Source organism: Plecotus auritus (assembly GCF_963455305.1).
Source record: "Plecotus auritus genome assembly, chromosome: 2".
In the NCBI taxonomy this organism is placed as follows: domain Eukaryota; kingdom Metazoa; phylum Chordata; class Mammalia; order Chiroptera; family Vespertilionidae; genus Plecotus; species Plecotus auritus.
The window spans coordinates 158,646,503-158,668,224 of NC_137771.1; the positions used below are offsets into that span (position 1 = coordinate 158,646,503).

Sequence of the window (21,722 nt, forward strand, 5' to 3'; positions counted from 1 at the left end):
GTCTATGTCATTTATTTCCACTCTGATCTTTATTATTTCCTTACTTCTGCTCACTCTGGGCTTCTCTTGTTGCTCTTTCTAATTCTTCAAGTTGCAGAGTTAGATGGTTTATTATCAGTTTTTCTTGTTTTTTGAGGTAGGCCTGTAACACTATGAATTTCCCTATCAGGACTGCTTTCATTGTGTCCCAAAGATTTTGGATTGTTGTGTTTTCATTGTTGTTTGTTTCCAGGCTGTGTTTTATTTCTTCTTTGATCTATTTGGTAACCCACTCATTGTTTAATAGTATGCTATTCAGCCTCCAAGTGTTTGAATTTTTGTGATTGTTTTTACTGTAGTTGATTTCTATTTTTATGCCATTGTGATCTGAGAAGATGCTTGATTTTATTTCAGTCCTCTTGAATTTGGAGAGACTTTGCCTGTGTCCCAATATGTGGTCTATCTTTGAAATTGTCCCATGTGCGCTTGAGAAGAATGTATATTCTGTAGTTTTGGGGTGGAATGTTCTAAAGATGTCGATTAAGTCCATCTGTTCTAGTGTGTTGTTTAGGATTGAAGTTCCTTTGCTAATTTTTTTGTCTAGAGGATTTATCCAGTCATGTTAATGGGGTATTAAAGTCTCCTACTATGATTGTGTTGCTGTCAATCTCACCACCGATACCTTCCAGAAGTTTTTTTATGTATTTGGGTGCTCCTGCATTGGGTGCATAAATGTTTACCAGAGTTATATCCTCATCTTGCATTGATCTCTTTAGAATTATGAAGTGACCTTTATTGTCTCTTGTTATGGTCTTCACTTTGAAGTCTATTTTGTCAGATATAAGTATTGCTACCCCAGCCTTTTTTTTTTTTTCATTTCCATTTGCCTGATAAGATATTTTTCCATCCCTTCACTTTCAGTCTGTGTGTGTCCCTTGTTCTGAGGTGGGTCTTCTGTAGACAGCATATATATGGGTCATGTTTTCTTATCCATTCATTCACTCGGTGTCTTTTGATTGGAGTATTTAATCCATTTACATTTAATGTTATTATTGGTAGGTACTTGTTTGTAGCCATTTCTGTGTTCCTTCCTCCCGTTCTGTTTCTTCTTTTTACAGCATTTCTTGCATTGCTGGTTTGGTGGTGATAAACTCCCTTAGCCTTTTTTTGTCTACGAAGCTCCTGATTTCCCCTTCAATTTTGATTAATAGTCTTGCTGGTTAGAGTATCCTTGAATTCAGTCCTTTGCTTTGCATCACATTGTATACCTCCTTCCTTTCCCTTCTAGCTTGATGTGTTTCTGTTGAAAAATAATTTGATAATCTGATGGGGGATCTTTTGTAGGTAACTCTCTGTCTCTCTCTTGCAGCCTTTAAGATTCTCTCTTTGTTGTTAACATTTGCCATTGTAATTATGACGTGTCTTGGTGTGGGTCTTTTGGGATTCATCTTGCTGGGGACTCTCTGTACTGGTGTAACTTTTTTCTTCCCCATATCAGGGAAGTTTTCTGTCATTATTTCTTCAAATAGATTTTCTAATCATTGCTGCTCTTCTTGACCTTCTGGCATCCCTATTATATGTATGTTACTTCGTTTTGTGTTGTCCCAAAGCTCCCTTAGGCTCTCCTCCTGCTTTTTAATTTTTTTCTCCAGTTGCTCTTCAGATAGGGCTCGTTTCTGTATCTTATCCTCTAACTCACTAATTCGGTCCTCTGTTTCTTCTAGTCTACTGTTGAAGCTTTTCATGGTGTTTTTGATTGTAGTTATATCACTTTTTATTTCTTTCTGGGTTTTGCATAGGTTGTTGGTTTTTTTGTCCATCCGGTGTATGACCTTTACTCTGAATTCTTTTTCTGTCATGTTGCATGCTTCCTTTTTACTTATTTCCTTTCTTGGAGATTCCTCACTTTCTTTCCTCTGGGGATTGTTTCGTTGTCGCCCCATTCTAACTATCACCAGAAGGTTCAAATGTCGAGTTGCGGGGGCCTGGGCCGTGAGCAGTGGGAACTTTGCACCCCCCGAGTGTCACTGAAGAGCTCTAACACCAAGGCGTGTGGCTGCCGTGGGTTGGTGGGAGCCACGCTCACCCAGGATTAGAGTCACAGATGCTTAGGTGTGGCCTTGTATGCGCACCTAGAATCAGGGACCCCACATGTGCCGCGCTGAAACAGGCCCCACTTGCATGTGCCGAAAATCAGAGTCCCCTAGTGTGTGTCAGGAGTCAGAGACCCCCTGTGCCTGCACCGAGAATTGAGTACCAGAGTCTCTGTTGCTTGGTGTGGCCTTGCACCGGGTATCAGGGTCCCTGTGTGCGCATGCGCCAAGAATTGGAGTCACTGGCTTTTAGTGTGAATGCACTGGGAATCGGATCCCAGGCGCACGTGATGAGAAACAGAGTCAATCACTGGTGCTCAGTGCTGCCTCTCGTGTGGAGAATCAGGGTCCCTGGTCTGCTTGGGAGACCAGGTTGCACAGTTGTACTGTGTCGGCAGTTGGTCCACACCTGCCCTGCGGAAAACAGCTTTCTGTGTGCTTGCCCTGAATCCAGGTCAGGTGGCTCTGCCGTCCTGTGTGGGTGTGGGGTCTGGTCCCACAGGTGTGCACTGCGGGTAACAAACTCCCCGTGTCTGTGTACCCAGGCTCAAATTCAAAGCAGCCTCCCTGCATGTGCCCGGGGTCTGGTCGCGGGAAACAAACTCCTCTAGTTCACGCTCTCAGGCTCCAATTAAGCGCAGCCTCTTCTGAGTGGGCGCAGGGTCTTGTCACGGGAAATAGGCTCCCCCAGTGCGAGTGCCTAGGCCAGGGGTGGGCAAACTTTTTGACTCGAGGGCCACAATGGGTTCTTAAACTGGACCGGAGGGCCGGAACAAAAGCATGGATGGAGTGTTTGTGTGAACTAATATAAATTCAAAGTAAAGGAGCGGAGGGGAGAGCAAGAGAACCCTCCGCTCTTTCGGCTCCGCGGGCCGGATAGAACAGCCGAACGGTCCGGATCCGGCCCGCGGGCCGTAGTTTGCCCACGGCTGGCCTAGGCTCAAATTCAGCTCAGCCTCCCTGCATGGGCCTGGGTTCTGGTCACAGGAAACAAACTCCCCAAGATTGTGCTCCCCAGCTTGAATTTAGTGCAGCTTCCCTGTGTAGGCGTGGAGTCTGGCCATGGGAAACAAACTTCCCGTGTCTGCACACCCAGGCTCAAATTCAGATAGAGCCGCCACTGCTGTGTGTGGGCAGGAGGCCTGTTTGAGCAGAGGGGGTCTGACAGTTCCTATGCCACTACCACGGGGCCGGTGGGGAGGGGGATTGGTTCTGTGACTCACAGAAATCTGCGGCTGGGATGCCTGGGGTCTTGGTGTCCGTGGGTCTGCAGCTGTGGTCGCATATCTTTTACCCGAGTGGCTTCAGGGTCCCGGTTTGCGTCTGAGACCAGATTGGGTGGTGTTGAGGTTAGGATCCTAGTCTCATGCAGGTCTGTTCTTCAAGATGGCGTGGTGTCTGTGCCCACACTGGCTGCCCCAAGAGTGTTTGCAGTGGCAGCGGGGTTTTGCCGCCTAAGACTGCCCGGTTTGGCAGCCCCTTGGAAGACTTGCAGGATCTAACTGTCCCTAGTGCGCACGTGCTCTCTCTCTCTCTCTCTCTCTCTCTCTCTCTCTCTCTCTCTCTCTCACACACACACACACACACACACACACACACACACACACGTCCACACACTCCTCTATTGTTCCCTCACTCTCTCACACACTCTCCCTACCTTCCTGCTGGTCGCCATCTTCTATCTCCCCAGAAATTTGAATTTTGATGTTATCCAGCTTATCTCTTATTTCTTTCATGGATCATGTCTTCAGTATTGTATCTAAAAAGTCATTGTCATAACCAAGGTCATCTAGATTATTTTTTTGTTAACCTTCAGGAGTTTTATAGTTTTGTGTTTTACATTTAGGTTGGTGATCAGTTTTGAGTTAATTTTCACTAAGGGTGTAAAGTCTGTTATATTTTTGCATGTGAGTGTCCAATTGTTCCAGTATTATTTGTTTACAGACTCTTGCTCTATTATATTGCCTTTGCTCCTTCATCAAAGATCAGTTGACCATAGCTATATGAATATGTTTCTGGGCTCAATGTTTCATCAGTCCATTTGTCTTTTTAATCAATGCCATACTGTCTTGATTAGCTTTATAGTAAGTCTTGAAGTCAGGTGGTGTCAGTTTGGTTGTGTGTTTTGTTTTGTTTAGTTTTGTTGGCAGTTTCTTTATCTGTGCAGAAGCTTTTTATTATTTATTTTTTTAATCCTCACCCAAGGTTATGCTCATTGATTTGAGAGATAGAGAAATGGGGGATGGGGGGTGGGGAGAGAAAGAAACATGATGAGACAGAGAACATTGATTGGTTTGCCTTACCTATGTGCCACAAACGGGGATCAAACATGCAACCCAGGTAGGTGCCCAGACTGGAAATCAAACCTGCAACCTTTTGGTATACCTGACGACTTTTATTTCCCTTACCTTTGGGGTCAAATTCATAAAGTCTAAGACTGAGGTCCATACGTTTAGTATCTCTGGTTTCTTCTATGTAATTTATTGTTTTAGGTCTTATATTTAGGTCTTGATCCATTTTGAGTTAATTTTTGCATATAGGACAAATGAAAAAAAATTATACAAAAATTTAATGCAACAAATACCTGGTTCTTTGAAAAGATTAATGAATCTGGCTAGGAAAAAAGAGAAAAGACTCAAAGAAAATATCAATGTTTTTCATTTTAGCTACACTAATGGATGTGTTGTGGTATATTTTTTGGTCCTAATTTGCATTTTCCTAATGATGTTGAGCATCTTTCCATGTGCTGTTTAGTGATGTGTCTGTTCAGTTCTTTTGCTTATTTTTTATTGGCTTGTTTGTGTGTGTGTGTGTGTGTGTGTGTGTGTGTGTGTGGCGTTTTGAGAGTTTTTTTAAATGTATTTTGGATTAAAGTTCTTTATCAGATATACTTCCTTTATAAAAAATGTTTCGCACAGATTTTTTTCCATATTAAGTGGAATGTTTCAAAAGTGTCTTTTTGAAGTGCAGAAATGTGGTGTGGGTTTTTTGTTAATCCTCACCGAAGGATATTTTTCCTATTTATTTACTTATTTATTTATTCATTTCCTTTTTTTTTATTTTTGGAGAGAGAATGGAAGGGATGGGGAAAGACAGAGAGAAACATTGATGCCCGAGAGACACAGCCACTGGTTGCCTCCCACACATGCCCCAACTGAGGCCAGGAATGGAGCCTGCAACCAAGTTATGTGCCCTTGACCAGAATTGAACCTGTGACCCTCTGTCTGCAGGCTGACGCTCTAACCACTGACCCAAACCGGCTAGGGCAGAAACTTTTTATTTTAATGAAATTCATTTATTGTGCTTTTGGTCACATATCTGAGAAATATTTACCAACCCAAGATTACAAAACTTTATGTTTGTATTTTCCATGTGAAATTTAGAAACAGCTTGTCAATTTTTTGTTAAATGTCCAATTGGATTTTGATTGGGATTTTCTTGAACCTCTAGATCAATTTAGAGAGAATGTTTTATGCATGATGATTCTTCTAGCCTATACTTCAAACAAAGAGTACCTTTATATTTATCTGGGTTTTAAATTCTCAGCAAATTTTGTAGTTTTAATTGTACAGGTTTTTCACAGCTCTTGTCAGATACATCCCTTTTTCATCTTTTTGTATGTATGATACTATTCTAAACAGCAATATTTTAATATTTTTCTCCACTTTTTTATTGCTAGTACATAAAAATAAAATTGATTTTTACATAATGATCTTATGTCCTACATAAGGATTACTACTGTCCTTGCTAAATAGAGACTGACAGCTGTAAAGGGGAACAAAACCTCACAGACTCAGGCAGTATGTTGATTACCAGAAGGAAAGGGAGGTGGGGGGAGGAATAGGGGAGAAAAATGGTATGGATGGGGTCTTGACTTGGGGTGGTGAACACACAATACAGATGATGTATTAATAGAATTGTACACCTGAAACCTGTAGAATTTTATTAACTACTAGAAGCCCAGTGCATGAAAATTCATGCACTGGAGTGGGGGGTCCCTCAGCCCGGCCTGCCTCCTCTCACAGTCCAGGAGCCCTCAGGGGCGACAGGCAACCCAGTGACCAGGGAAAGGCGACGCCCCATCACACTTCTGCTGCTGCCACTGCCGGCAGCGCAAGCCTCGGCCAGCTCTGGTTACTTGAGCCTTGGGCGGTCCTGGGCTGCTGGGCAGCTGCCATCCGAGGCTTGCCTGTGCCTCCAGCCAGCCCTGGGTGGCTGGGCAGCTGCCATCCGAGGCTTGCCTGTGCCTCCAGCCGGCCCTGGGTGGCTGGGCAGCCGCTATCTGAGGCTTGCCTGCGCCTCAAGCCGGCCCTAGGCAGCTGGGGGGCTGAGGGGACTGGGGGACTCCAGAGGCAGGCGCGCAGAGCGGCTGGGCCCACCTGGTGGTTGGCCCAGTCTTGCTGCACACCTGCCACCCCAGCGGGGCTGAGGGGACTGGGCGCCGCCATCTTATGGCTGTGGGTGCCACCATCTTTGAGGGCAGGGCAGTCAATTAGCATATTCCCTCCTTATTGGCTGTGGGTGCCGCCATCTTTGTGACAGTGTGAGGGTCAATTAGCATATTTCCTCTTTATTAGATAGGATTGTCACCCTAATAAATTCAATAAAAAAACAAAGAAATAAACCATAAAAGATTACTGGGGGTGTGTAGCTATATAATCTATGATCCTGTCTTTAAACAGGAAGCAAAACTTTTCCTCTTTGTAATGTGAACCCTACTATCTTGAGAGTAAACCCCCTCAGCATCATTTTAACATTGAAAATTCAGATTATATATATTAGAGAGAGGCTTTATTCATGGAGACTTAGCACCAGGGGTCTGGACAAGAGAGGAAAATAGTAGGCTTTAGGTGAATCAGAATATTTCTTCAAGGGAATTGATTAAGTGACTCTGTAATATTGTTTATTTAAGTTGGTATTATAGAATTGCAAAAACTAGGAAACTGTTGAGGAGGGTAGATGTTTTGTGTATTGTCGGTCAGCATGTTATTTGTTGACACTATTGTGGGACTGGTCCTCTCATACAGATTGTCAGTCCCGGTCTTCACTTTCAACCCAGATCTGATAGTCCTTACGATACAACCTGTCTCACATATTGTAAATGGAGTTTTTATGAAGTACCTTTAATCATTTCTCTGTATAAGTTTATTTAAACAATGATCCTTTTAAAAGATAAGCTAGAATGTCACTTTTCTGGTAAAAATTTTCTCCTGGTTTCCTACTATATTCAGGATTAAAGCCAAGTCTTAACCTGTGTGGCCTGGCCCACTGCCTGCCATTTTTCCTTTCCTTTCACTCAAAGGACACTGCAAGGTTCTTCTCACTCGTTCACTTCTTTCAAGTCTCTGTTCCAATGTCCTCTTCACAATGTCTTCTTTTATCACTCTTAGATAAAAATAGCTGTGGTGCTACCTTAAAATAATTACCATTCCCCTTACCTTTATTTTCCTCCATAGTTTTTACTGTCTGATATTTTTTATTTTCTTGTTAATTCTGTTTCTCTGGTTAGAATATAACTTCAGAAGGACATGGATATCTTTTCAGTACTGTGCCCAGCTTCTAGAACAGTGCCTGGCAGAAGTACATACCTAATACATACTGATAAATGAATGCCCTCAGTTATCTCAACCATATTTTGTTATGTGATCCCGGTTTTCTCTTTAGAATATAGGATCTCCTGTGATCCCAGAGTTAATTCTTTCTAGTTATGACATGACAGGAAGTTAGATATTCTTCCACATTTTAATAGTATTTGATTTTACACTTTATCAATAGTTTTCACATTTTATAATTTCATTTTGTTGGTGCTCTACTCTTCTATGCTTCTTTCTGTTTTGAATGGGGATTTTATTGAAAATACTTCTTTGCTGCATTTTCAAAGTTGAATAACTTAAACATCAGTTTAAAACAATTCACATTTATTGTTGAATTTGCTGGTGGTAGATTTTATTAATTTGAACTGTGTTAAAGTATGCTGAAATGTTTAAAAATATCTAGATGCTATGATTTTGCTAGTTCCTTGAAAATAGTATTTTTTTTCAAATCAGTTGCTTCAAAAAAGTATTCTAAATTCTGAGGCATCTGAAAGCAGATCTTTGGAGGTATTGTTTGTTGTTGGACACAGAATACAATAAATGTTTCATTTGTAGAATATTTGCACATACCTCTTTTATAGATCCTAACATTTGAAAGATCCTGGTGGGGGGTGGGAGCGGGGTGTGGTCTAGAAGGGGTCAATGGGGGGGAAAAGGGGACATCTGTAATACTTTCAACAATAAAGATAAATTAAAAAAAAAAACAGGATAGTATTAAAGATTTGTGGTGACTTCTATTACTTTTTGGTTCATTGCTAGGAGTGGGAGAGGTAAGAAAGTGAACCAGTGCCAATTTATTCACACTTCCATTTCAGATACTTTAATGTGATCTCTAATAGGAATCTCATCTTTTTGTTTTTGTTTTTAAATAACCCATAGAAGTTATAGTACATGAGTCATTTTCTTTTTCTGTAACAAGCTTATTTTTAAGTACATATATTTTCAGATGATTTGTACCCTCTGGGCATTCTAAATCCTGACTGAATGACTATTCCAGTTATTTTCAACCCTTTTTATATCATAGCACTCATAAACTAATTACTAAAATTCCACAGCACACCAAAAATGCATTATATTTTTTGCCCATCTGACTAAAAAAATAGGCATAATTTTGATTCATTCACACTGGATGGCTGTTGTTGTGTTGACTGTTGTCATTTTTTTATTTGATAATCTAAGAGAAAAGAGGTCAGGTATTGTATGTTTTAAAAATTCTTATGGCACACTGTGAAAATTGCTGGACTATTCAAATACACATGAAAACTCCAAATAGTTGTATTTCCATAGTTATAGTGTTTTCATGAGAATTACATGTAGTGGAAAAGCACTCCTTTCTCTTTTTCTCTGAAAGATAAGTTCAATTTAATTAATTAGTTAAGGATACAAAACTGAACATAAATCAAGTAGAATCACAGAGCAGAAACAGAGCATCATATCTTACCATGTTTTTCCATGTCCCCTAGATTGTGCAGTAGCTAGGAACACCTTATGACAAGTTCAGGGTCTTGCAGATATGAAAGGTTCAATCCTTTGCTGTTCCTTAGGCTCTTTATATTCTAAGCTTACATCACCGTTAATGAAGTACATGCTTCAAATAATTTAAGTCTTCAGTGATAAAGATTTATGTTTCTCCAGGACACAATGTATATGGAGAAGTAGTGGGAGGGGAGTAGGTTCAATGTTCGGGAGACCTTGAGTAGTGAGGCATTGTAATATTGACTTTGTGGTCTAAGAACCACAGTGGAAAATCTGTTTCATGGTTTTAAGATTCTGTGGGGGGAAATCTTATTCAGAGGTGGTTTAGTGAGAGAACCAAATTATAAATACTTTGTTGGGTAATATTCTTGCTCAGTGGTTTAAGAGTAGAACCAAGAAAAAATGTACATCAAGATTTAATTTTGCAAGTAGCATAAAACCACTTAGAATATCTTTGTAGGAAAAAATTAGCAAAAATCACTCCTAGATATTAAAACAAAAAATGAGAAAGAAAACCCTGATATTTACATTAATATTAGTAAAGTTGAACACATTAAAATAGCCATTTATAGTTTTTATTTGGTCAATATCTACTCAAGCTCTTCATTCATTAGGGCAGATTTGGTTCTTGGTGAGGACCCTTACCTTCCCACTTTGTTCTAACATGGTAGAGAGAGAGAGAGAGAGAGAGTTCTAGCCTCTCTTCCTTTTATAATGCCAGTGTGAGGGTCCCACCCTCATGACCTCATATAACTCTAATAATTACACAAAGCCCCACTTCTAGATATTGTCACTTTAGAAGTGAGGTTAGGGCTTCAACATAAACTTCAAAGGGGTGAAAACATTCAGTCCATAATACTTTCTTTATCCTATCTCTTGTCTACTTTCACCTGAAGGGGATAATTCTGTTTATTTTTAATTTATTTTTATTAGGAAAATTACTTACTGTAAATCATCTGACATTAAAGAACACAAATTAAATAATGAAAGTTCTTTCTTTAATCTTCAGTAATCCCATTTCCTAGGAATAGCTAATATTATTATCTGCCAGAATATACAAAAGGTTGTCATCAGTATGTATATGTGCATATGTAACTAACATTTTACATTTAGATCTTCAGTTAAGCTGTGTGTGTGTGTGCGCGTGCGTGTATATGTGTATGTTTAGTGTAAAGCAGAGATGTCTCCAAATATTTACTGTCTTTTTAGCATATCTTGACTAATTCATTATCCGACCCCACTCATCCTATATAATAAAGAGGTAATATGCAAATTGACCCTCACGCCTTCACATCACAAGATGGCCACCCCCACGTCTTCACAATATGGCCACCCCTATGTCGTCAGAAGATGGCCACCACAAGATGACCAGCATGGGAGGGCAGTTGGAGGGGACCAGGCCTGCAGGGGAGGGCAGTTGGGGACAGTCTGGCTGGCAGAAGAGGGCAGTTGGGGGCGATCTGGCTAGAAGGGGAGGGCAGTTGGGTGTCAGTCAGGCTAGCAGGGGAGTGGTTAGGGGCTGATCAGGCTGGCAGGCAGGCAAGTGGTTAGGAGCCAGCAGTCCCGGATTGTGAGAGGGATGTCCGAATGCCGGTTTAGACCCGATCCCTGTGATCAGGCCTAAACCGGCAGTTGGACTTTGCCCAAGGGGTCCCAGGTTGAAGGGGATGCAGGCTGGGCTGAGGGACAACCACCTCCAAGTACACGAATTTTGTGCACCAGGCCTCTAGTCTATAATAATAAAAGTGTAATATGCTAATTAGACCGGAGAGCTGAATGACCTTCCGGACAATGCCAGGGCTGCGAGGGCTGAGGCAGCCACTGCAGCTGCAAGGGCCGAACCCCTTGCACGAATTTTGTGCATCGGGCCTCCAGTACAACATAATTAACTATATTATATACCATACTAGAGGCCTGGTGCGTGAAATTAGCTTACAGGTGGGGTCCCTAGGCCTAACCAGAGATCAGGGCCAGGCCGATAGGGGCCTGCTAGACGGGGAGGGACTGGGCGTGGGAGGTTGGCTGCCGGCCCCAATGAGGGAGCCAGCCCTCGGACCCCCTGAGAAAGGGGCTGCACCTGCTGCCACCCACCCCCGGTTCTGGGTCCCAGCGCGGGGCATGAAGGCCCCGGCGGGGTCAGCAGAGGAGGCAACAGTTGTTGGGCTGGGCGCAGAAGGAATGGACACTGGAGCCCTGCAACCATGTGGTTCCTTGCCTCCCTCCCTCCCTCCTTTCCTCGCCACCATGCTGCCACTGGGGCCTGCCAGCCGGGGGCTGGGACTGCGGGAGGTTTGCTGGATGGGGGGAGGAAACCACAGGAGGTTGGCTGCTGGCCCCAAGGAGGGAGCCAGCCCTCGATCTGCCTGGGAAAGGGACCACGTCTGCCGCCACCCACCCCTGGTTTCTCATCCCAGCCGGAGGCCTGCCAGCCAAGGGGAGGGACCACAGGAGGTTCGCTGGCAGGGGGGAGGTTGGCTGGGGTAGCACACTGACCACCAGGGGACAGCTTCTGCATTGAGCATCTGCCCCCGGGTGGTCATTGTGCATCATAGCGACGGGCCTTCTGGTTGTTTAGTCATAATGGTTGCTTAGGCTTTTAAATACACTGAGTGGCCAGATTATTATGATCACCCCATCAGTACTTGGTTGGGCCACTTTTTGCCTTCAATACTGCGGCAATTCTTCTTGGCATTGACTCCACGAGATGTTGAAAGGTGATGCGAGGAATCATGCCTGATGAATAGCACTGTCCATTTCTGTGAGATTTGATGGTTGTGGAACCAGCTGCCTGATGGCTCTTTTAACCTTGTCCCACAAATGCTCAACTGGATTGAGATCTGGTGATTGTGGGGGCCACCTAAGCAAGGTAAAGTCTCCATCATGTTCTTGAAACCACTCCTGCACAATACGAGCACCATGGCATGGCTCATTGTCTTGTTGGAAGAAGCCATTTCCATTGGGATACGCCATCAACATGATAAGATGAACTTGATCCGCAATGATACTTAGGTATGTTGTGCTATACAGACGTTGTTCCACACGAATTAAAGGGCCCAAATCATGCTAGGAAAACATGCCCCAAACCATAACACTGTCCCCACCAGCTTGAAGGGTTGTACTCATGCATGTGGGGTGCATGCTTTCATGCTGTTTCCACGAAATTCTCCCTCTGCCATCTGCGTGATGCAACTGGAAACGTGATTCATTGGACCACATGACTTTTTTCCAATGCTCGACTGTCCAAACCTTGTGTTCCTGTGCGAATTGGAGATGTTTTATCTTGGTAACTGCAGACAGCAAAGGTGTTCAAACAGGCCTTTGGCTTTCATATCCCTTATGATGCAGTGTACGGCTAATTTGCCTACAAACAGGTGGTCATAATAATCTGGCCACTCAGTGTATATACTAGAGGCCTGGCGCATGGATTCGTGCACTGGTGGGGTCCCTCAGCCTGGCCTCTGTGCCCTCTTGCAATCCAGGACCCCTTGGGGGATTTTGGACTACTGGTTTTGGCCTGATCCCCGCAGTCCGACATCCCCCGAGGGATGTAGTAGTGCGTGAAGTGGCAAGCCCCGGGGCGCTGCTCCCACTTATCACGGCCTCGCTGCACTGCTGCTTGGTAGTGCTGCCAGAGGTGGGAGAGGCTTGTGCCTTCGCAGCTGCACTTGCCAGCTATGAGCCCGGCATTTGGCACCAGTCTTTCAGCTGAGTGGTGCTTCTGCTGTGGGAGTGCACTGACCACTAGGGGGCAGCTCCTGCATTGAGTGTCTGCCCCCTGGTGGTCAGTATGCATCACAGCTACCAACCGGTTGTCTGGTTGTCCAGTTGACCCGTCCCTTAGGCTTTTATATATACAGAGATGCCATTATATATGTTGGTCTGTGTATTTTCTTTTTTTAAATAAATCTTTATTGTTCAGATTATTATAGTTACTCTTTTTCCCCCACATAGCTCCCCTCCACCTGGTTCCCACTCCACCCCATGCCCTTACCCACCCACCCCTGCTGTCCTCATCCATAGGTGTGAGATTTTTGTCCAATCTCTTCCCCCAAGAATTGTCAGTCCACTCCCTTTCTATGCCCCTGATTCTATTATATTCACCAGTCCATTCTGTTCTTCAGATTTTTTTATTCACTTGATTTTTAGATTCACTTGTTGATAGATATGTATTTGTTGTCACTTTGGTGTTCATAATTTTTATCTTTACCTTTGTCTTCTTCCTCTTCTTAAAGAATACCCTTCAGCATTTCATATAATACTGGTTTGGTGGTGATGAACCCCTTTAGCTTTATCTTATCTGTGAAGCTCTTTATCTGACCTTCAATTCTGAATGATAGCTTTGCTGGGTAGAGTAATCTTGGTTGTAGGTTCTTGCTATTCATCACTTTGAATATTACTTGCCACTCCCTTCAGGCCTGCATAGTTTCTGTTGAGAAATCAGCTGACAGTCATATGGGTACTCTCTTGTAGGTAACTAACTGTTTTTCTCTTGCTGCTTTTAAGATTCTCTCTTTATCTTTTGCCCTTGGCATTTTAATTATGATGTGTCTTGGTGAGGTCCTCTTTGGATTCCTTTTGTTTGGGGTTCTCTGCGCTTCCTGGACTTGTAAGTCTATTTCTTTCACCAGATGCGGGAAGTTTTCTGTCATTATTTCTTCAAATAGGTTTTCAGTATCTTGCTCTCTCTCTTCTTCTGGTACCCCTATAATTCGGATGTTGTACGCTTGAAGTTGTCCCAGAGGCTACTTTCACTATTTTCATATTTTTGGATTCTTTTTTCTTTTTGTTTTTCCAGTTGGGTGTTTTTTGCTTCTTCATATTTCAAATCTTTGACTTTATTCTTGGGATCCTGTAGTCTGCTGTTGGATCTCTGTATATTATTCTTTATTTCAGTCAATGTATGCTTAATTTCTGATTGGTCCTTTTTCATATCCTTGAGGGTCTCACTAAATTTCTCAGAGGTTTCTAGAAGATTCTTGAGTAACCTTATAACTGTGGTTTTGAACTTGATATCCAGTAATTTGCTTTCCTCCATTTCTTTCATTTGTGACATGTTTCTTTGTCTCCACATTTTGGCTGCTTCTCTGTGTTGATAAAGTGGCCTTGTGTGGTAGGTGTTCTATAGGGCCCAGTGGCTCAGCCTCCCCAGTTACCTGAGGTGGACACTCTTGGTGCACCCCTTTGTGGGCTCTTTGCACAGTCTTGTTGTAGTTAAGCCTTGATTGATGTTGGTATCACTGGGAGGAATTGACCTCCAGGCCAATTGGCTGTGAGGACCAGCTGTGTCTACAATGGGAGAAATGCTGTGCTGGAGACACCCTTATTGGGGCAGGACTTGCTTCATGGGGCTTTGGTGTTCACTGAGTCTGCCCCTTGAGTATGTCGCTTATGGATGTGAAGAGTTATAATCTGGTATGATCTCACACTGACCACTGGATACACTGTCTCTTGGATCTCCAAGGAGGTGCAAAGTCAGCCACTGCCTGAGGCCACCCTGCAAGAGCTACAGAGAGATCTGCAGATTCCTCCTCTTTGTTTGGAGTTTAGAAGTTCCCAAATGAGGCCCAACTGTGAAGCATTGCAGGCTGCTGCTGCTGGGCCTTAGGCCTTCTTTTGGAAGCTTTGGAGCTCTCTGACCCAGCTGCAGTTTGTTAGGTTTTAGGTTGCAAAAGGACAGGTCATTCATATGCAAAAGCCACTGCGCACAGCTTGGGTGGGGTTGTAAATTGGGTGGGGCATGGTCTCAGGGAGTCACCAGGGTGGAGCAAACAGCAATGGCTGCCAGTCAGCCCTGCCCCGGAGAGGTCCCCGGTCTCTTTATCCTGCAGCCCCGTGCAACAACAATGATCACTGTGAGCACCTCTCAGAGAAAGCTGCCCTCTTGTTCCAGCCCAATGCCAGAAAGTCCATTTTATTCCCGTAGGAGTCTGGATCCCCAGAGTCTCGCCCGGAACTTGAATTCAGAGCAATAGGGAGCTTGTATCTCCCAATAGAAAAAAACAGCGCACCCAGTTGCGAGCCCATTTTGCGTGCGCCTCGGCATCTCCACACCTCCACACCTCCTACCAGTCTCAATGCGTTTTTTTCTTTCCTTCTAGTTGTAGAACTTCCACTCAGCCAGCTTTCCCGTGGTTCTGGATGATAATTTGTTTTGTCTCTCAGTTGTAGTTTTGATGTGGTTGCCATCTTGGTTGTTCTGGTCTGTGTATTTTCAATTGTTTTAAGATACTAATAGAAAGATTTTTATTGTTTTTACTTTAATATTTTTCTCCAACTGAGCCTTTGTTATTTTTGAAATATTTCTTAGCTATTGTCCTTTGTCTAGTTTCAAGAATTTTTATTAGGGTTTTCACTGCAGTTGCATAAAATTTGTGTGTTAATATTGGGAGATTTTACTTTTATATAGTATTATGTATTTTCATACAGGAATGTGACATAGCTTTTATTTATTCCAGTCAGTCATTCAGTTTTATAGGTTCTTTATAACTTTATTTATGGGTGTTTTAAATATTAATGCTTTGCAAATATTAAACTTTTTTTCTGCAATAAATTTGTAAATGTAACCACCTATTATAACATGATGTTTTTATATTTTGCATGCTTTGTAAGCAACCATATTATTGGTTCTAATGCCCTTTACTTGGCCTTCTTAAGTTTTTCAGATATTGGGTTTTTCAAATTATTGTCTGTTCCTTCCTAATATTTATTTATTTTTTCAGTTTCTTTCTCTTATCACCTTGCACTAGAATTTTCAGTTTCATTTGAACAATGATAATAAACCATCTTGCTTTGATACTTCTTTAATAGCAATAGCCCCCTTTTTTTCTATTTTATTGTGATGACATTTTAGAAGAATCAACTTTATTATTAAGAATCCTTTTCTCAGTTCAATTTTTTTAAAAAATCGTAATTAATGTTGAACTTTATTAAATACCTTTTTAGCATCAAATGAAAAAGTTGTGTGAGATTTCAGTGTGATGAGTAGCCTCAAATAGTCTTACATTCTTAGAGTTTTCTACTTGCTCTTTGTATATTTTTCTTTCATTTCATAGTATGTGAGTATTTTAATTAATATTCAAAAATTGCTCTTTGTCTATATATTTTCTGGTTTAATACCAGGCTTATAACAGGTTGCTAAAATCCATTAAGAATAATTATGTTTTATTTCTCAGATTAATTTTAAAATCTTAGTAATTATCTACACTTGAAAGCATGTCAGAGAATGATGGTAAACTTTTTGGAGCTTGATACTTTTTTGAGGCAATGCTTTAAAAAAACTCTTCTTCTTCCATAGCTGCTAAGAATTGTTAGTACATTTTTGTCATTTCCTCAGTCACTTTTTTTGGATGGTAAAATTTGCCCTCTTTTATCTATCTATCTATGCCCATCCTCTTATTTATTTTTCATGAATTCATTAATTTATGTTTTTTTCTCTCTCAAAAAGGTTCATGGAAATAATTTGTAAAGTTTTTATTGTTTTTAGAAATGTTTGAACATGTTTAAGCACATTTTTCTTAAGTGATACCCTCTGCATTTCTGTATTCATTTAAAAATATTTAGACATAACTCTAAACTTTAAAGGTATTGTTTATACTTTCTATTTTGAGTGCTTATATTGGTTTACTTCTTAGTTTGAGTTTTGTGGGGTTTTTTTGTTTGGTTGGTTTTTTTATAGTCAGGATGCATATGTGAGTTGTAAACTCTCCAAGGACTATGTTTTATATTTTAATATAGTTGTCAATGATCAATATCTTATTTGACTTTAGTATTCATGAATATCAGTCTGATTTCTCTTAAAATTATTTAGATTTGGTCCATTGCTTTTAGGAAGGAAATTAGTATTATAAGGAAGAAGTTTGATGTAATTTTATTTTAACTTTCGCTTGTGGCATTTTTTTTTCCTTTATTTTACTTTTTTGTTTGTTTTCTAAATTAGTATTTTCTATCAGTTCATGTATCTTAAGTTTTTTATAGAGATTTTTGATAGAGGGGACCTTCAAAGGAAGATACTTTGGTATTATATGTGGTTGAACAGATCCTACATGAATTAGTTATATATTGCTGAGTAACAAATTACTCTAAAACTTAGTAGCTTTAGAAGAACATAGACTTATTATCTCTTAGTTTATTTGGGCCAGGAATCAAATCATGGCTTAGCTAGGTTCTTTGCTTCAGAGTCTTATGAGAATGCAGTCAAGGTGTCAGCTAGGGCTGGGATCTCATCTGAAGACTTGACTGGGGAAGGATCTGCTTCCAAGCTTACTCTTGGCCCAATCTAGTGTTTTTCCACTGCAACACATATCGTTGGGTATTTATTTAAAAGTCACTCTTTGGGTCTTACATCCAGCCCCAAGAACATGTGTGTGAGTGTGTGTACCCATAGGAGGGGAAGAAAGGAGGGAGAGTAAAAGGGGAGGAAGATTTTAGCACAATATATTTCTATTTTAAGAACTATACTTTTTTTTTTTTCCCTTCTATAGGTGCTTTAGCTGGACCAATTATTGTGGAGCCACATGTCACAGCAGTATGGGGAAAGAATGTTTCATTGAAGTGTTTAATTGAAGTAAATGAAACAATAACCCAAATTTCGTGGGAAAAGGTACATGGCAAAGGTTCACAGACTGTTGCAGTTCATCATCCTCAATATGGATTCTCTGTTCAAGGAGAGTATCAGGGAAGAGTCTTGTTTAAAAACTATTCACTTAATGATGCAACAATTACTCTACATAACATAGGATTTTCTGATTCTGGAAAATACATATGCAAAGCTGTTACATTCCCACTTGGAAATGCTCAGTCCTCTACAACCGTAACTGTATTAGGTAGGTATGCTTGAATTATGTGTTTTGGTGGTAGTTGTGAGGATTATACTAAAAATATTTTAAAGAATTTAAAATTATTGAAATATATAAATTTAGGTTGAAAATAAAAGAATTCAAATATGGTTTTTCAAGTTCTGTATTAAAATACTTTGATTCTGAATTCTTAAGTTAAACAAAATCTCGTCTCTACCTACCTATCTATGTAATCGTATGTAGGTCTAACCCAGGGGTGGGCAAACTTTTTGACTCGAGGGCCACAATGGGTTCTTAAACTGGACCGGAGGGCCAGAACAAAAGCATGGATGGAGTGTTTGTGTGAACTAATATAAATTCAAAGTAAAGGAGCGGAGGGGAGAGCAAGAGAACCCTCCGCTCTTTCGGCTCCGCGGGCCGGATAGAACAGCCACGAGCCGTAGTTTGCCCACAGCTGGTCTAACCTATTTTACTTTTTTCATGAGATTATTTTTTATTTTTTTTATTTTTATTTTTTTAAATATATTTTATTGATTTTTCACAGAGAGGAAGGGAGAGGGATAGAGAGTCAGAAACATCAATGAGAGAGAAACATCGATCAGCTGCCTCCTGCACACCTCCCACTGGGGATGTGCCCGCAACCAAGGCACACGCCCTCGACCGGAATCGAACCCGGGACCCCCCAGTCCGCAGGCCAACGCTCTATCCACTGAGCCAAACCGGTTTCGGCAGATTATTTTTTAAATATACTAAGTGCTGAGTTTTTTTTACATACTTTCAAAAAATATTTTTATTGATTTTAGAGGGGAAGGGAGAGGAAGAGAGAGATAGAAATATCAACTATGAGAGAGACTCATTGATCAACTGCTGCCTGCATGTCCCCACTGGGGATCTAGGCTGCAACCAGGGCATCAAAAGTTGACACTCAACCACTGTGCCATACCGGCCGGGTGTGCCATACTTTTTAAAAAATACATTTTTATTGCCCTAACTGGTTTGGCTCAGTGGATAGAGCATCGACCTGAGGACTAAAGGGTCCCGAGTTGGATTCCAGTCAAGGTCACATGCCAGATTGCAGGCTCGATCCCCAGTAGGGGGCGTGCAGGAGGCAGCCGATAAATGATTCTCTCATCATCGATGTTTCTATCTCTCTCTCCCTCTACCTTCCTCTCTGAAATCAATCTCTCTCTCTCTCTCTCTCTTTCTCTCTCTCTCTCTCTCTCTCTCTCTCTCTCTCTCTCTCTCTCTATATATATATATATATATATATGCACACACACAATGTTTTTATTGATTTTAGAGAGAGAGGAAGGAAGAGACAGGAAGAGAAATAAACATCAATGTGAGAGAGAAACATTGATCAGTTGCCTCCTGTAAGCACTCCAACTGGGGTCGAAATCCGTAACTGAGGCATGTGCTCTGACTGTGAATCGTACAGACAATCTTTTGGTGCTTGGGATGAGGCTCAACCAATTGAGCCACAGCAGTCAGGGCTCTTTGCCATACTTATTTTCTGTCAAGTTTTCACCTTGTAATTAAATTAAAACCTTTAAATAGCTTTTCCATTTTTTAAAAGGACTTTCTTCTTGGAGCCATTGACACCTCAGGTTTGTGTTTCAAATAAAATTTTATTTCTGCTATCATGGATTTGCATAGCTATTTGAATCCTGGGCTGTTGTTCCTAATGAAAGATCTTTTCTGTCTGATAACTTTTAAAGTTTATTGTGTAATTTAGAATGAGCTAATGTATTAGCATTAAGATAGCCACTTGCAGTGAAAGATAAACCAATTTGGAAATGCTGGTGAGTACTTTTGAATAATAGAATAAGGATTAAGGAGTTATAGTACCTTAGACATTTCCACCCAAAGTGGGACTCCTTTAATGGGGCAGTCTTGGATCCAGATCTGCCTATTTACCTGTCAGGGATTTTGTCAGGTCTGCTGATAGCTCTCCCTACCCATCCTTTTTCTTCACTTTTCTCCTAGATGTTACTCCCCAATAAGCCTTTAGTAGTCCTTACTTGGTTTCAGTGTCTGCTTTCAGAGAACCAAATAAGTACACAGCCCCTAACATTTAGTGCAGTAACTTTAGGGTCTCTTGAATGCAGGAAAACAATTTTGTCCAAATTTGTTTTATTTCTATTTTGCAAAAATAGAAATAAAATAAAATTTTTGAGGAATTTATATGTTTAAGACACTATCCTATGAGTTGTGAGGAAATATAACTTATATTCATGAAAATTGCTATTTTTGAGAAATATTTTGATTGGAAGGCAAGGCATAAATACCTGAAAAATCAAGTACAGGCCATTAGGGTAAAAAAGTTCAGTGTCAAACACATAATAGTTTGTATATGGAAGAGAGAGCTGGTGGGAATAATTTATTTTTGCTTTAAATTTTAGGAATTTCTCCTAAATTAATGCAGTACTCAGTGCTTTAAAACTCAAGACTGTTTACAGTATAAGACTAATCATAATTTTACCCATGCTTCTTTAACTTCACCTATTTCATTCCTTTCTGTTCCTCTCGCAGAACTCAAATTTTATAATCCTAGTAAACTATTTGTAGTTCTTTTAACACCTTTCCACGTTTTTATGTGTTTGCCCTTACGCCTGGATTGCCTTGTTTTTCCTTCTCTCTCTCTTCCTACATTCTTTTATTTAACCACTGACCATCAAAACACATTCTTTTGGAAGCCATTCTTGAAAGATCTACTCCCTCCACAATTTGATGATTTTTATTCTTTTGCCATTGTTTCTCGAGCATGACTATATTGTAGCAGTTACCATACTGTTCATTATATTTTCCACCCACTGTAAACATTTGGTGGGCTACAACTTTACACTTTAAAATCTAATATGATATCCCTCAAGCCTATAACAGTCCCTAGTTAATAGCAGTCTCATACATTAATTTTATTTAAGAAGGATATAGGAATGGGCTGGTGAACTTGTCAGTTTAGAAATATTTTGTATAAAAAATAATTGCCAGTTCTTGAATGGTGGGTAGGTTTGGGGTAGTCAAAAAGGAAAGAAGTATAGGGAATGAACTAACAGAGGCAGGCAGAAAACAATACACACTAGGGCAGAATTTCTTCAAAGTCAGCATTGTTGAAATTTGGGCCTGGAATTTGTTGGGGTGCGCTATCCTGTTCATTGTAGACTGGTTAGCAGCATTCATGGCTTCTACTCACTAGATGCTAGTAGCAGTTCCTCATTTATGATAACTTAGAATATCACCAAACATTGCCAAGTGTCCTTTGGAGAGGGGGAGAGCGGGAGAACACTCACTGTTGAGAACCCTCATTAGTGGAAACATTGAATAATTTGTTGATTTTTCAAAGAATTAAAGGCTAGAAAGGTAGAGTAGGACCACATTAAAGTAATTTGAATGTTAGGATGGGGAATTTGACCTGTATATTACTAGAAATTTGAACTTCTTGTACAATGTTGTGCTGCTTCTCACCTCCCTTCTATTCGCGGGCTCTTGCTGTTTTAAAGTGTGATTCATGAACTAGCAGCATTGATAGATATCACTTTGGAGCTTGTTAAAATACAGAATTTCAGATACATATCAAACTTATTGAGTGATAAATCTACATTTTATCAGGATCCCTAAATGATTTGGATGCACAGTAAAGTTTGAGAAACACTGCTTTGACCACCTTCTTACCTTGCTTAGAGGATTAACTAACTTAGACCTGATTTAGGTAGTAATGTGATAAAAGTTGTGATTCAGGATGATCAGTCTGGTGTTTTTATTAATTAAAATGAAGAGGTCCTGAA

General features: G+C 40.8%; 1 protein-coding gene across 1 annotated transcript in view; it reads left to right on the plus strand.

The window, feature by feature from the left end:
- The window catches only part of NECTIN3 (nectin cell adhesion molecule 3), a gene marked incomplete at its 5' end in the record, with an annotated part of 148,305 nt that overhangs the window by 48,687 nt on the left and 77,896 nt on the right, over positions 1 to 21,722 (plus strand). Inside the window, one exon of the mRNA XM_080654683.1 lies at positions 17,623 to 17,964. Within this exon, the coding sequence (XP_080510809.1) occupies positions 17,623 to 17,964 (342 nt within the window). The remainder of the gene's footprint in view (positions 1 to 17,622; positions 17,965 to 21,722) is intronic.